Source organism: Moschus berezovskii, chromosome 2 (genome assembly GCF_049115385.1).
Source record: "Moschus berezovskii isolate FMDL1 chromosome 2, NW_MosBer_1.0, whole genome shotgun sequence".
NCBI classification, from domain to species: Eukaryota; Metazoa; Chordata; class Mammalia; order Artiodactyla; family Moschidae; genus Moschus; species Moschus berezovskii.
Genome location: NC_142461.1, coordinates 51,962,195 through 51,975,838, shown reverse-complemented (window position 1 = coordinate 51,975,838; position 13,644 = coordinate 51,962,195). Strand labels below are relative to the sequence as shown.

Sequence of the window (13,644 nt, the reverse complement as noted above, 5' to 3'; positions counted from 1 at the left end):
TATAAAATGGCATATTATTTGCATCTAACCTATGCATGTCTTCCTGTATACTTTAAATCATCTTATGCTCAGTTGTGTATGACTCTTTGTGACTCCATGGACTGTAGCATGCCAGGCTCCTCTGTCCATGGAATTTTCCAGGCAAGAACACTAGGGTGGGTTGCCATTTCTTACTCCAGGGGATCTTCCTGACCCAGGGATTGAACCCATGTCTCCTACATCTCCTGCACTGGCAGGTGGATTCCTTACCACTGAGCCATCTGGGAAGCAAGTCATCTCTAGATTGCTTGAAATACCCAGTACAATGTAAATGCTAAGTAATAGTTTCCAACATGTAGCAAATTCAAGTTTTGTTTTCTGTAACTTTCTGGAAACTTTTCAAAAAAGTATTTTTGACCTGTAGTTGTTGGGAATCTGTGGTTGGCTGAATCTGTAGATGCAGAACTCATGGATACACATGATTGACTGTAAACTCAGGATAACATCATCAGTAACTTAATTTCACTTGGGAAGATTTAACCTCCCCAGAAAGCAGTTTTATTATTAAAAAAATTAAATAAATAAAATACTATTTTATTATTAGTAAAATGAGAGGCAATCTGAAATCCTTTTTACTCAAAAATTCAATATATTACTGCTGATTGATAAAGGAGTTCTGAAACTAACTCTTCTCTGTTCCTCTTTATTTGCTCCCTGCTTTCCTTCTGCTTCAGTTCCAGTTTTATCCATTCAACCCAGTTTTTTTTAATTCACATATGCTGCCTTACTAGTCTCTTATATTTATTAGTAGCAGCAGAAAAGCAATTTTTTCCACTCAAGGAAATATATCATTTTATTATGAATGAGAGTACAATGCAGAGAGGACTCACAAGGTGGTAAGGCATGTACGAGATTGAAGAGGCATATTTACATGATTTAATTTTCATAAGAAACCACAATGGTCATTTTTAGTGAAGGGATTCAAAATAGTTAAACTTAAAACTTAAAACTAGAGCTTCTGAAACAAATTAGAGCCACAAGTATGACCAACATTGCTTCTCCTGTCGTTAACAAATGCTTTGGTTCTGTTGTGTTTTGTATTTTAAGATATGTATGTATGTACTTCAAGTATGATCAGGAATATTTTTCTTTCCATCATTTAGAAAGGTAATCCAAGATCAACTCATTCTAAAAGCTTTTTCCACTCTTTCAAACTTTCGACATAAAAACGGCAATAAGTCAACATACACTTAAGCTAAAGTTCCCCCCTAGAGCACTGTAGTGACAGTAAAGAAAGGTTTTCTACTTTACCTGGGAAGAGCAGTGATTTTCCCCCATTTCTCCACACAGAATCTTCTTGGGCCATTACTGCCTCGGAGAGAAGCAAATCCTTCATAGGGAATGCTGGATGTGCCTGTAACAAACTATCAACCCAAGAAAACAGAAGGAAAAGGTGAAGCCAAGAGATCAGTCTCTAGGAAAGCCTGGCATCATTCATACACAGAGGTCCTGGGGAAGAGCAGTATGCTGCTCACTGGTGGTAAAGTTCAAAAGATAATACTATATAGAGACAGAATAACTATAATGTGAGAATTCTGACAAAGAACTGGAGAATCCCAAGGAAGGGCAATGCATTATAAAGGGAAAGGGGATGTGGACAGTTTGTAGAAAATACAGCATCCTATAGATCCTTTAACTTAGAAGCTTAAACCATGGATACTTTCCATTGGAGATTAATAAAGTGGACGTGTCAATTAACCTAAGTCTACTTAGCATCAGTCCCTGATCAATTTGAGGTGAATGAAAAATAAAAAGAACTTCTAGGCCTGCAAATTTGAGACTCAGATCTGTAATCCAAAGGAGCTAAGATCCAGCCTACTTGTAAGATTTTGTCTGAGCAAACAAAAGGCTTCCTCATGTCTGATATTTCTTTAGCTGCAACCAACAAACAATTTCCCTGTATAACTATAACACCATAAGAAAATAATGAGTTAGTTTTCCCAGTATTCTTAAACTTCAACGTTATCTCAAATTTGTGGAAAGTTAGATGAAAGAAAAGAAGGGACTCTCTATCAAGGAACTGGATTTCTTGATAAATGAGACTGAAGATTCTCTCTTTCTGTTGACAGAGATGCTGGCCTGCAGAGTACTTGGAGGGCCTTTGGATGAAGGGATCAAACTGCCCTGAAGGCGGATATTGTCCTGAGGACTCTTGGATGGCAATCGGCACTTCCTCACAACTCTAATAAGATGCTTGGACTAGTTCGAGATGTTCTGCATAGTGATGGAACCAAAGAATAATGCAATCAGAAACGTCTGAAAACAGTATACTCAGAATATGCAGATAAACATGGGATATATTTACTGAATATACTTAGCCATTATTAAAATATGAAATTCCAACAATAATTAATGCATTAAAAAGATTAACTAAAGGCATCTTACCTGTAACAACCTCAGTCGTTGTTCATTGTTGAATCTTTCCACTGCAGCCCAGAACCACCGAATTACGATGTGATTGTCATGATATCCTATCAAACCAATCATGAAAGCTAGTATTACTTTCAGTTTTCTATCTTAAGTCACTATGACACTGGCATGTCAACAAAAGACTCCCAGACATAAATCATCATCTTGGATTCGTTAAAGGTTATTTACAATTTTAGACCAAGGAATAACACTATTAATGTGATCACATGAGTGTCCAAAGTAAAACAAAACACGAAATGGAACCAAGAAATCTGTTTCCATTTAGAGGTCCCTAATGAAACCAGTGGAGAGAACAAGTGAGTTATCGTTAACCATATCATTTTTGAAAAACATAGTTGCTGGTATTAGAAATGCTTAAACCTTTCATTCATTCAAGAAATAATTTTCTATAGGAATCTGAGCAAACTCCAGGAGACAGTGAAAGATAGGGAAGCCTTGCGTGCTGCAGTCCACGAGGTCGCAAAGAGTTGGACACAACTGTGTGCTGAACAACAAACCACTATGCCAAGCACTGTACTACATCTGAGGATTGAGGGTACAATAGCAAAGAAAATAGACCCTTAGGGCTTCTGGTAAAGAGAGAGACATAAATCAAATAATTATACAGATAAACATATACTGCAAACTATTTTAAAACTATATATAATGTTCATATTTTAAAATCAAATTACTTTTTGTTAACAAAAAGGGAAAATAATTACACTACTTTCATTCCTTCAACGAATAAATTTCAAATAATCATCAACCTAAGTGTTACTTTTACTCCATACTGTAGTAGAGTTTAATAAAATGTCAATAGTATCATCCCATAGGAGGATTAAGCGAGTAGCAGTGGATTCCAAAAACTCAATGGAGAAAAATTAAGTTCAGAGAGAAGGTTGACAAAGATCACGGCACAGTTAGTGATTCAGACCAGCTGACTGACATATTCAGTGTGCAGAGAGCTACTCTAATTCTGAGTCAGCAGCAGTTAGTCCTGAAGAGAAGGTGGGTAGAAACCATTTTCCTTTGAATTTTTCCTCACATGGATTTTGAGGGGACTCTTGCCTTACTGTTTACCATTGGTCAGTGATGCCCTTTGGAGAAGAAAGGGATCCAAATGAAGGGTAAATACAACTAGATTAGACACGGAAATCCAGAGGCTCATTGTCCTGCCTTTGGCGAAGATTAGCTATTTGGTGCTGAGAAAAGAGTTTTGTCGTCTATAAAATAAGTGCATTGGCTCTTCATAGCTTTAAAGTTTTCTGACCCTTTGAACTGGCCCTTTTATGCCTCTCCTTTGCTGGCTGTGCCAAAACCATTTAGAGAAGGAGGAGGAGTGAAAGTATCTGATCATATTCGCTACAAACAGCTGCCCTGTGAACATATGGCAAATGGCAGCAAAGCCGCCCCTTCATTCAGTGCCAACTAGCTGGATTAGCAAACATGGCAACTGGGTATCTTGCCCTTTTCCTGCCCCTCCCTCCCCCAGCACTCTCTTCCCAAGGATTTTATTTGATAAGATTGACAATAAGCAAAGAAATAGGTACTTGATTAGTCATACACAGAGAATAAAACTCTATCCTATGTAAACACAAAACTGGCTGATGTGATTGAATGTTAGACTCTCCTGGGGGTGTGCGTGGTGGGTAAAGAACGAGCTAATAGTATTTATGGTAACACATAAGTTACGCAGCGTGTTGGAGAAATTCTATTTTAGTGAATGAAACTGGTTTAGTTAACAGTTATAACAGCCAAGGCCTATGTGGATTATACAGAGGGCCAATTGGTAAGGACTTATTAGCAGCAATGGACACTGCAGTTTAATCCTGCCTTTCAGAGAAAATGGGCAGGCAAAGCCAGCCCAGGGCAATAGTGATGGACTGGAAGAGCCAAGCAGAAGCCAAAATAAAAGAAACTGAGCCAATGTTAAGGTATATTTTTACTCTGTAGTTTTAAGTTTTTTTTTTTCCTTTAAATCTCTGTTTCCATTTACTAATAACTGGAGAACTGCTCAGCTCTAATTTTAGTCTGCTAAGTGATTAATTCAGGGACTTAAAGCTTATATTCTTCACTCTCCAAGTTCATAATTACTGCTCACCTCTTACATTCTAAGTTAAAAGACAAAAGCAAAACCCAACTGTCATTTGTCATGACTTTCTGAAGACTTAATAACACTACAATGCTGCTGAGTCACTTCAGTCATGTCCGACTCTGTGTGACCCCCTAGACGGAAGCCCACCAGGCTCTCCCGTCCCTGGGATTCTCCAGGCAAGAACACTGGAGTGGGTTGCCATTTCCTTCTCCAACACTACAATAAATTTCAGAAAATGTATTTGTTCTTTGCTTGAAAGTATTGAATAAAACTAACTCTGGGTTAGCATCAGGTCCCTTTCCAAGTGTATTGATTCAGCAATCAAATCACAATGGCTTTAATGCCAACTGCTAATTGAAAACTTGTACTGATCTATAGAAATGCCAGTCCTAAAGCTTCCTATCTGATGACGTGTCCAGTTTTAAGCTGCTTCCCCAGTGGCTCAGCAGTAAAGAATCCACCTGTAATGCAGGAGATGGAGGAGATGTGGGTTTGATCCCTGGCTGGGAAAGATCCCCTGGAAGAAGGTATGGCAACCCACTCCAGTATTCTGGCCTGGGAAATCCCATGGACAGAGAAGCCTTACGGGCTACAGTTCATAGGGTCACAAAGAATCAAACATAATTGAAGACACTGGGCACGAATGCAGTTTTAAGCTAATCTTACAGCAGTTTCCTTTTTGGTTGAACCTAATGCTTGAATTCTAAAAGAGTTTGTTCAACAAATTTGAAATCTGAGAACTGTATCTTATTCTATTCATGAGTTTCAACTGTGAATTACAACTGGTAAGTAGTTCAAGTGAAATGTAGAAAAACGATGTTTGCTCATTAAGAAGTTAAGAGGGTGTGCCTCTTCAGGTTTGAGAATGAAGACAGAATAGGTGGAGTTTAACCAGTCAGATATGAGCTCCTGATGCTTCACTAACAACACCATAAAAAATTAATTACTGTTCCTATGGTCACATTTCTTCACCAACAATTAAGACTCATGACATCCTCAGATGGTGCGTAAACAGTCCTCCTTCCACTTGACAGATGAGACTGCTAGGAGAAGAAGGGCATGTACTTGCCCACGGTCTCAAAGGAGAGTGTGTCAGACCTATGATTAGAGAGCAAGTGCCTCTGCCTGTCCTGCATCCAGATCCACATGTTGAACCACTGGCCTCCCTTTAGTCTGAAACTTAAAATCCAGCCATCTATAAGTCAAATTTCACCTCCTCTGTATTCTGTGTTGTTTCTCCAGTCACTTAGGTCTATTTCAGCTGTGCCTGCGATGACCAGTTCTAGTTCTCTTGCATCAAAAACAGATACCAGCCTGGCATCCACCACCTGTGGAATAAAAAGAATACGGGGCATGGTTAAGAACCTGGGGAGGCCTCAGCTACAATTACACTTCATCTGAAGAGGAGGGCACAAGGAGTGCTGGGGATACGTAGATGCATTCTGCGGAGGCACTTTTAAAACTGCAAAGTTCTCTACAGATATATTTTTAGTAAAAGGCTGATGAACTTTTCAACAGAATTTTTAATTTATAATTGGTCACTAGTGAATTCTATTTTTTTCTCTTGGAGAAGATCTAGTGCTCCAGTCATTTTCATAGTTTATTTTTATTTTAGCGATGGGGGCTTTTTCACAAAAGAAGTCACATGAAATACTTTTTACAACTCATTCTGACCCTTGGATACTATCATTTCACATACCAGGCATGAGATCTGATTATGCATATCTAAGCATGAGTAAGATGCATAAGTTAAATGTTATTAGTGGTCATTAAACTCTCAAATGCTATTTGAATTCAGGTCATTTTATTTCAATGATTCCTTGTAACAGGGCAATAAATTTTTTGTATTCTTGAAACAGATAGGAAAAATTATTGAAGTGTTTAAATTGAATTAGCAACAGTAAATACAGCAAAGGAGAAATGAGAATATGACACATATGAAGTAGAGTGAGATGGACCAAGGTATAACTGGGGTCAGCTGAGAAACCCACTATAGCTGGTTGTCTTTACCTCATAGAAGCCACGCACTAAGCTCTCTGTCTGCTGCACAACACCCCTCTCAATCCTCCATTTCACCATCCTCTCAATGTACTCCTTCTTGTTCTTCTCTGTGACTGGGATGTTGGCACCCCCTGGTTTTAATTCTCGTTCAGTAATCTGTGATTAAAAAACAAAAAGGCTGACCATAAAGCAATACGTTTGATGATATAAGACTACTGCTACCAATGAGCTGGAATCAGCCGCTAGCTGTCCTAGCCCTGGGAACATTTTACAAGCAGGAGGTCAGTACCAGCACAGAGCTGGGCTTTCAGCAGTGCTCAGGGAAAACAGGCAATAAGTTGATGTCTGAGCACCTCCGTGGCTAAATATATATGTGCCACAAGTGCTCCAGGTTAAGCTTTAAATCCACAAATAAACCTTCTAAATGAAAACAAAGAGGTTTCAAATTCTGTGTCACTGCTATTTGAATGTCTGACAAGACATTATCACAAATTTCTTTAGTATTCAGAATCAATTACATATAGAAAGCAAATATTTAGGTAAAGGTTTACCTTAAGGAAGCAGAATTACATTCAAGCAAACGTTAACTTGAGACCTACTTTCCAAAATATGAAATTTAGGAGACCAGCCGGGTATTAATATCTAACTTCCGTCTATGGGGTCACACAGAGTCGGACACGACTGAAGTGACTTAGCAGCAGCAGCAGCAAGAATATTACTTATGAAACAGCATACAACTTCTGAAAGAAATTTTTAACCAACTCTTTTACCAACTAAAAAAAAGAAGTGTTTTCAAGCCTTTACCAAAATAGTGTTTACTTTCCCCCAGCCTCAAAACAATCCATTTTAGTTCTTAACCATGAATGAGAGTTAAATACAAGTGCCAATTGAATATTTTAATATTCAACTCTGTGGTAGCATGGATTTTTTAAAAACTATATTTTATATCAGGTACATTCTAATATCTTATGAGGATATTTTAGTTGGAAATAAAAAGAAGATTGCTTACAGCACACAGTTATCACTATCTATAAAATAAAACATCTTAATCTGAAGCTGGCATTATAATAACCTTTGTAACCAAGATTATTGTAACTGTACATAAATCTGGGTTTAAACCACCCAACCAGCCACAAATAAACATTTGATCTTAGCCACTGAATTAATCCTTCACCAACCAATAGTCTTCAATTACCACACACAATCACCATTATTCACACACAGACCTGCCCAAAAACTTCTTCGTTCACAGTGAACGTGAGGTCCAGGATGTCATGGATGTCATTGTCTTTCATCCACTGCAGGCTCTGATGGAACTCTTCATCAAGGTATTCTAGATCACTCAGGTCACAGAGACTAAGATGACAAAGAGAAACAAATATGTAGGCATGGATATTAGCAAAACCCAGAGTCGTGAAGAAACTAAGAATTAGCGACAAGTACAATATCAACTAAATAGGCAGTGATTTCTGGAATGTGTTTTGTCAAAGTCAGTAACCAAAGCAGTGAAATAATTCAGAAATAAATAAAATTTTTAAATCCTGATATGTTAAATGCCTTAAGAATCACTCAATTTGTTTTATCTTTTACACAGAACTAGAGGTGCAAAGAGTGGCTGTCGTTTGCACAGCCACCCACAAATAATGCCAGAGGTGGAACTGGGACTTGGGTTGACAACTTCGGTTCAGTATTCTTTGGCTAGGTTAAACTATCTTAAATTATCATTTTCCTAATTAGAAATTCTTTGTACATTTCTATACTGTACTTTAACTTTTTTTCCCCCAAAAGCTCTTTTCCCCCAAAGACTAGAATCTATGATCCACATTCACATATATCGCTTTTTTCTTCATGGTTCTTACGCTTTCTATGATTTTGAAAACTGAAAGCCACAGAATTGCTCTACAGTTTTAATAGTTTTCTATATTTCTCTCTTCTTTCTTCATTGCTGAGAGAAGTTCTACATGAGCTGGAGCTACTATTACATGTCCCTGTTGTAAAGGTGGTAGCAACTGATTTGCTTTGTTGTTTTGGAATTTCCTCCCCTCAGCCCAGTTTCAAAGATGATTTTGTTTAGTTCAGTCTACACATATATGAGACATCAAGTATGTGCCAAACATCTTAATAGCTACTTGATAAACAGTTACTGCCCTCAAGGACCTAATGGTCTACTTGGAGAAACAAAGACACAAGTAGATAAGTTGATTTAAGGTGATAAGTAATAGCCTAGGGTGGATAACACATTATTTGTGCACTTTTTAATATGCATGTTACACTTCAGTTAAAATAAAAAAAGGTACGTAAGGTAGATACAGGGACCTCCCATAGCAAAAATGCAAGACATTTATTTTGACCTGGAGACTGACTGATTTTTCTGATTATATTTTTCATTTGGTTCCATAATGCTTTCACATACAGGGTCTCCACCAAAATGTTACAGAGTAGGAATACTTATCTCAATTTTACTGATGAGATCAGGTCAGGAATGTTATATAAGTTGCCTGATGTCACACAGCCAGTAGGTAGCTGGGACAGAACTTGAAATCAGATCAACATTTAAAAAAAATTTTCTCATTTTTAAGATGAGAAAACTGCAAATCAGTAACTAAGTCAAGATCAAAAGTGGCTGGGGAAAAGCTGTTTTGATCTCCTGATTTCTTGTCCAGTGCAAATTCTACTCCTTCCCCCCTCTCCCACAACGGTATTACATTTTCTCCAGCAACAAATGATATCTTCAGTTTACTCTGAACAGTTGATTTAAGACACAGCTCAACCTAATCCATGTAAACATTTGAAGATCAAAACTAATCTTTGGACAGTTTTTAAATAGATTATTTATCAAGCACTGTAAGTGCCAAGTGTTGAAGCTATAATACCTGATATGATCAACCAAGCTGCATAATCACGACCTGGAGATTTAGATGAAGCTTTTTGGAGTAGATGATACTTCAGGATGTTTCAAGCTAAAGAGGTAAAGGGGAATGAATAAAATGGAGAAAGGGAGAAAAGAGAGGCAGGAGAAGACAACCTGAACTGAGCACAAAGGGATGGAGCATACAGATATTCCAAGCATATGGGCAGCACCAGAGAGTTAACCACAAGACAGAATGTCCAGAGAATGAGGCTGGAAATGTTTCTAGAAGCTGCTCTTGAATGTCATTCTAAGGAGCTTGGTGATTCAGAACTACTGAAAGGTTTTAAAACAGGCAATGACACGATCATATATGAGATGTGACTTTAAACTGTTTATCCAGAAGTGGCAGTGTAGAGGATTATTTATAATGGGGGATGGGGTAGGTATCATTGGGTGGAAACCAATTAATAGACCACTACAGTAACCTGTCCAAAGTAAGATAAGGATTTAAGTTAGAGCACAGCTATCAGGGTAGACTGGGAATGTGTTCGATCGTGTCTGACTCTGCAACCTCACGGAACGTAGCCCACCAGGCTCCTCTGTCCATGGAATTTTCCAGGCAGGAATATTAGGGTAGAGAAGATGAACTTTAGAATTATTTAGGAGGCAAATGTGGAAATGAGTAAACCATTTTTAGTGGGTGGGTAAAAAGAAGCATATCTAAAATGAGACAGCAAATGAACTCAAGTGACAAGATAACTGATTCGCTGCCAGTCTTGAGGGCCACTAGTTGAAAAATTCCTAAGGCCACAAGTTTAGCAGGAAAAACAACCTGAATGATTTGTGACCTGTACCATGGGAATGGGGTGGGAGGTGGGGAAGAGAGGAAAGTGTGCTGTGCATTTACTACCCCTGTTTAAGGGTGACTCCCAATTTCTGACCAGAGTGATTTGAGAACGTTGGCACTGTGAACTATGACTAGGCACGTGGGAGAAGGTATATTTTTAGGTCAGGAGAAACTGATGAATCGAGTTTTAACCATGTTGGTTTTGAGGAGCCTGTGAGACATACAAGAAGAGACATTAAATAAAATATTGACTGCTTGAGCTTACAACTCAAGAGAGATCATATCCAAGGGTGTGGACTGGAGAGTCAGTAGATGCGACAGCTGAAGAGATTTCTCATGAGAACACATACAGAGAAAAGAAGGGGGACCAGAATGGAAGCTTCAGGAGTATCAAGGTTAAAGGGCAAGTCAGGACACCCACAAAGGAGGCATAAAAGTAAAAGGTGAACCCAGAGAGCATAGTGTCATGGACACCAGAGAAGGAAGAAATCAAGAAAACTGGATGGGTCTGGGAGGGATCAATACTATCAAAAGCAGCAGAGTGGTCTATTAAAATAGAGACTAAGAAACATTCTTTAAAAGCTTCCATAGGTTATTGGTGGGAAAAGAGCTAGACTGAAGCGTGTTGAGGGCATGTCAACAGTCAGTATAGACTACTCTTTCAGGAAGTTTAAATGGGAAGATAAACGATAAGGCAATGAAATGGAAAGATGCAAATGGGCCAGAAGAATCAAGAGAGGCAGAAGGCCAGTGTCCAGGTGCTCAGGGCTTCACTGGCAAAAGTCTTCCTACTGGCCCTCTTTAAGAATCCATTAGAAATACTTTCATTTGAGGTCTAGGCTTACAGAAAGCAGATACATGGATACATGGCCTTGGTTAGGGAATGAGCTGGTCAGAATCATGTAATCATGCTGCACTTTCTTGTTGCAAGTTTGAGCTACTACTCTCACAGACAGTTGCTTTCTGTTCAGCCTTGTAAATGACTACTGATTACAGGACAGAAACTGTTTGCTCTATATTTTACGATAATTGCAATCTTTCACTGTGGTAACAATGAAGAAAAAGTTCTGTGAATGCTAAATTTTCATCTGCCATCATAAATTACTGCCTTGCATATAGAGAGATTTCAAGAAAAATATGGGACTTGAAAAATATGGCCCACCTCTAACAAACAAATGTTAAAAATGGAGAGTGAAAATTTGAACCAAGAATAAGCAGTTGAACGTTTGCTTAAGGCAAAATGTAAAATGCATTTTGTGAAAGATGGGGGGCTATGAGTCACCAAGACTAATCCACAACTATTCTATTAATAATTGGCATTAATACCACAGGAATTTCAGCACTGTATTTGAAGTACAATTGTTTTGAAGAAACATGTGTAGCAACAAATGAGAATGAATTACTCAGAGTAGAGCAAAACTAAGCCTTTGGAAACAAGACAGGAATAAAGGATCAGAAGCTGGAAAAACCCAGTAACCATATTTGAAATTAGATTAGTTGATTAGTTTCAGAAATCTAAACCACTATTAAGTACATAATAATAGATGTGAGATAGTCAAAACATGACCTTGACAAAAGATTCTTTTGGATAAAGAAAATACTTCGTTCTTTACCTGCAAATTACACAAGCAATAAAAATACTCTTACATTCTGAGGAGAGCCTTATAAAAGGGCCGTGTGAAGAAGGCATCCAACAAATACTGGTGAATTAGTGCAAGACCAAGGATCCTACCACTGAACCGGAACCTGTGAAGGAAAAGCAGGAGATGGTTTACATGTCTTGGAGCAGTTTTTAAATGGTTCTGTTTCCTCTCAAGAATGCCTTCCAGTTCTAACCACCTAAAATTTTCTAAGACGAACTGCCTTCCAGGTTCATGAGAATTTGTATGCACTGTAGGCTGTGTCTTCATTAGTTGATTTTCACATCTACTTATAGCAGAAATCTGTTTCAATCTGATATTCAGAGAGATACTTCTCCCCATGTCAGTGATGACCAGCATGTAGCACTCTACATGGCCAACATGAAATCCCTGTTAGCATGACAGTGATATTTCCTTAAGTCACTTGTAAGAAATGTTGACAGAATGAGACCAGTAATGGTGGGGAAAACGTCCCCTTGTAGTTTGTGTGCATGAATATTAGCAGGATTTCTCTAGTGCAAACCTAGTAGCAGTTCCCTTTTGAGGAAAAGCCCAGTCCTGGAGTGAGAAAGTTCCTAGTTCTATTCTTTCTCAAACCCCTCTCTTAACAGTAACTGTCACCATCCAAGAATTATGCATGTGTACATTTGAGGGAGTTTCCTCATGGGACATTCTGTTCTCTAAAATTTCAGTGCTCAATTCTATTCTGAATCACTTCGGAAACTTTATTAAATATATCTGTCATGACTGGATTTGCTGAGATGTACATATATTTTCTCTTTCAAAAATATTCAAGTTTCTAGCCTTTTGAAAGCCTGATGCCTTCTGAAAGTGTAAATCCACACTGAGGTTCATAGTGTCCAACTGTAATTTTAGTGTTAGGCAACCATCTTAAGATGAATGTCCAGCAGCTTTGTTTTTCTTTATTTCCACTTAGGTTAGCATAACTGCAATAGCTACTCTTAGGAGGACTTCTAATTGTAGTTAAACGGAAGTTAATTTGAAGAATAAGTCCTAAACCTTAATGTCCTCCACCCACCAATATTAACCTCATGACTCAAAGAAATTTTTTCCATGATTCCTATTCACGTTCTTTTTGTTTGTTATTATAGTGAAAACAGAAACAAGCAAATGGGTTATACAGATACTTTAAGTCTATAAATGAAGGCATGTAAAAAATGTCACAGAGTGTAATTTGAGGTTTTAAGAATAAATAATTCCCAGATGGGAATCCTATACCAGCTTTACTTGATTTTGTGTGAAAAATTAGGAGCGGGGCAATTCCTGGCTACAAACTTGAAACAGTGACTGGGATAAGTGGCTACTGCTGTGACCCTACACTCCTGCCTGCCTGCCAGGGTTCTCTTCCACCATCAGTTCCTCTAAGCCACTCTGTCTTCCTGTCCTCCCTCCCATTAGAAAACCAACAGGCCTAGCTGCTCTGCCCCTCCCTACATGTTAGCTGCTTCCCCAAGGACTGTTCTAGAAGCTGCCTGACCTTTGGGTCAGGATTTTGCCCTACTCACCTCCACCAGTCCCCTGTCACAGCTCAGAGTCACCCAAAGCTTCAGACAAGGATTTAGGATCTTGCTAAGAACCTAACATCATCTCAGGAAATGTTTTCTCAGGAAAAAACCTTTTGGATTCTACCCAATTCACTTAAAATTGGTCTTACAGAACATAATCTGTTCCTAGATTGGAGAGTGCCTATATGTTAAATTTGATAACGCAAACAAGAGTCAAATGAGATAATTAACTGAAA

At 38.3% G+C, this 13,644-nt stretch overlaps 1 protein-coding gene across 3 annotated transcripts in view; it reads right to left on the bottom strand.

Moving 5' to 3' along the window:
- HECW2 (HECT, C2 and WW domain containing E3 ubiquitin protein ligase 2) overlaps positions 1-13,644 on the bottom strand; it is a 446,193-nt gene that overhangs the window by 20,116 nt on the left and 412,433 nt on the right. For all 3 annotated transcript variants that reach the window (XM_055397171.2, XM_088828674.1, XM_055397174.2), the window contains 6 exons: positions 11,890-11,988; positions 7,771-7,900; positions 6,554-6,700; positions 5,757-5,871; positions 2,425-2,510; positions 1,291-1,403 (listed from right to left, as the gene is read on the bottom strand). In XM_055397171.2, coding sequence (XP_055253146.2) covers positions 1,291-1,403; positions 2,425-2,510; positions 5,757-5,871; positions 6,554-6,700; positions 7,771-7,900; positions 11,890-11,988 — 690 coding nt within the window. The remainder of the gene's footprint in view (positions 1-1,290; positions 1,404-2,424; positions 2,511-5,756; positions 5,872-6,553; positions 6,701-7,770; positions 7,901-11,889; positions 11,989-13,644) is intronic.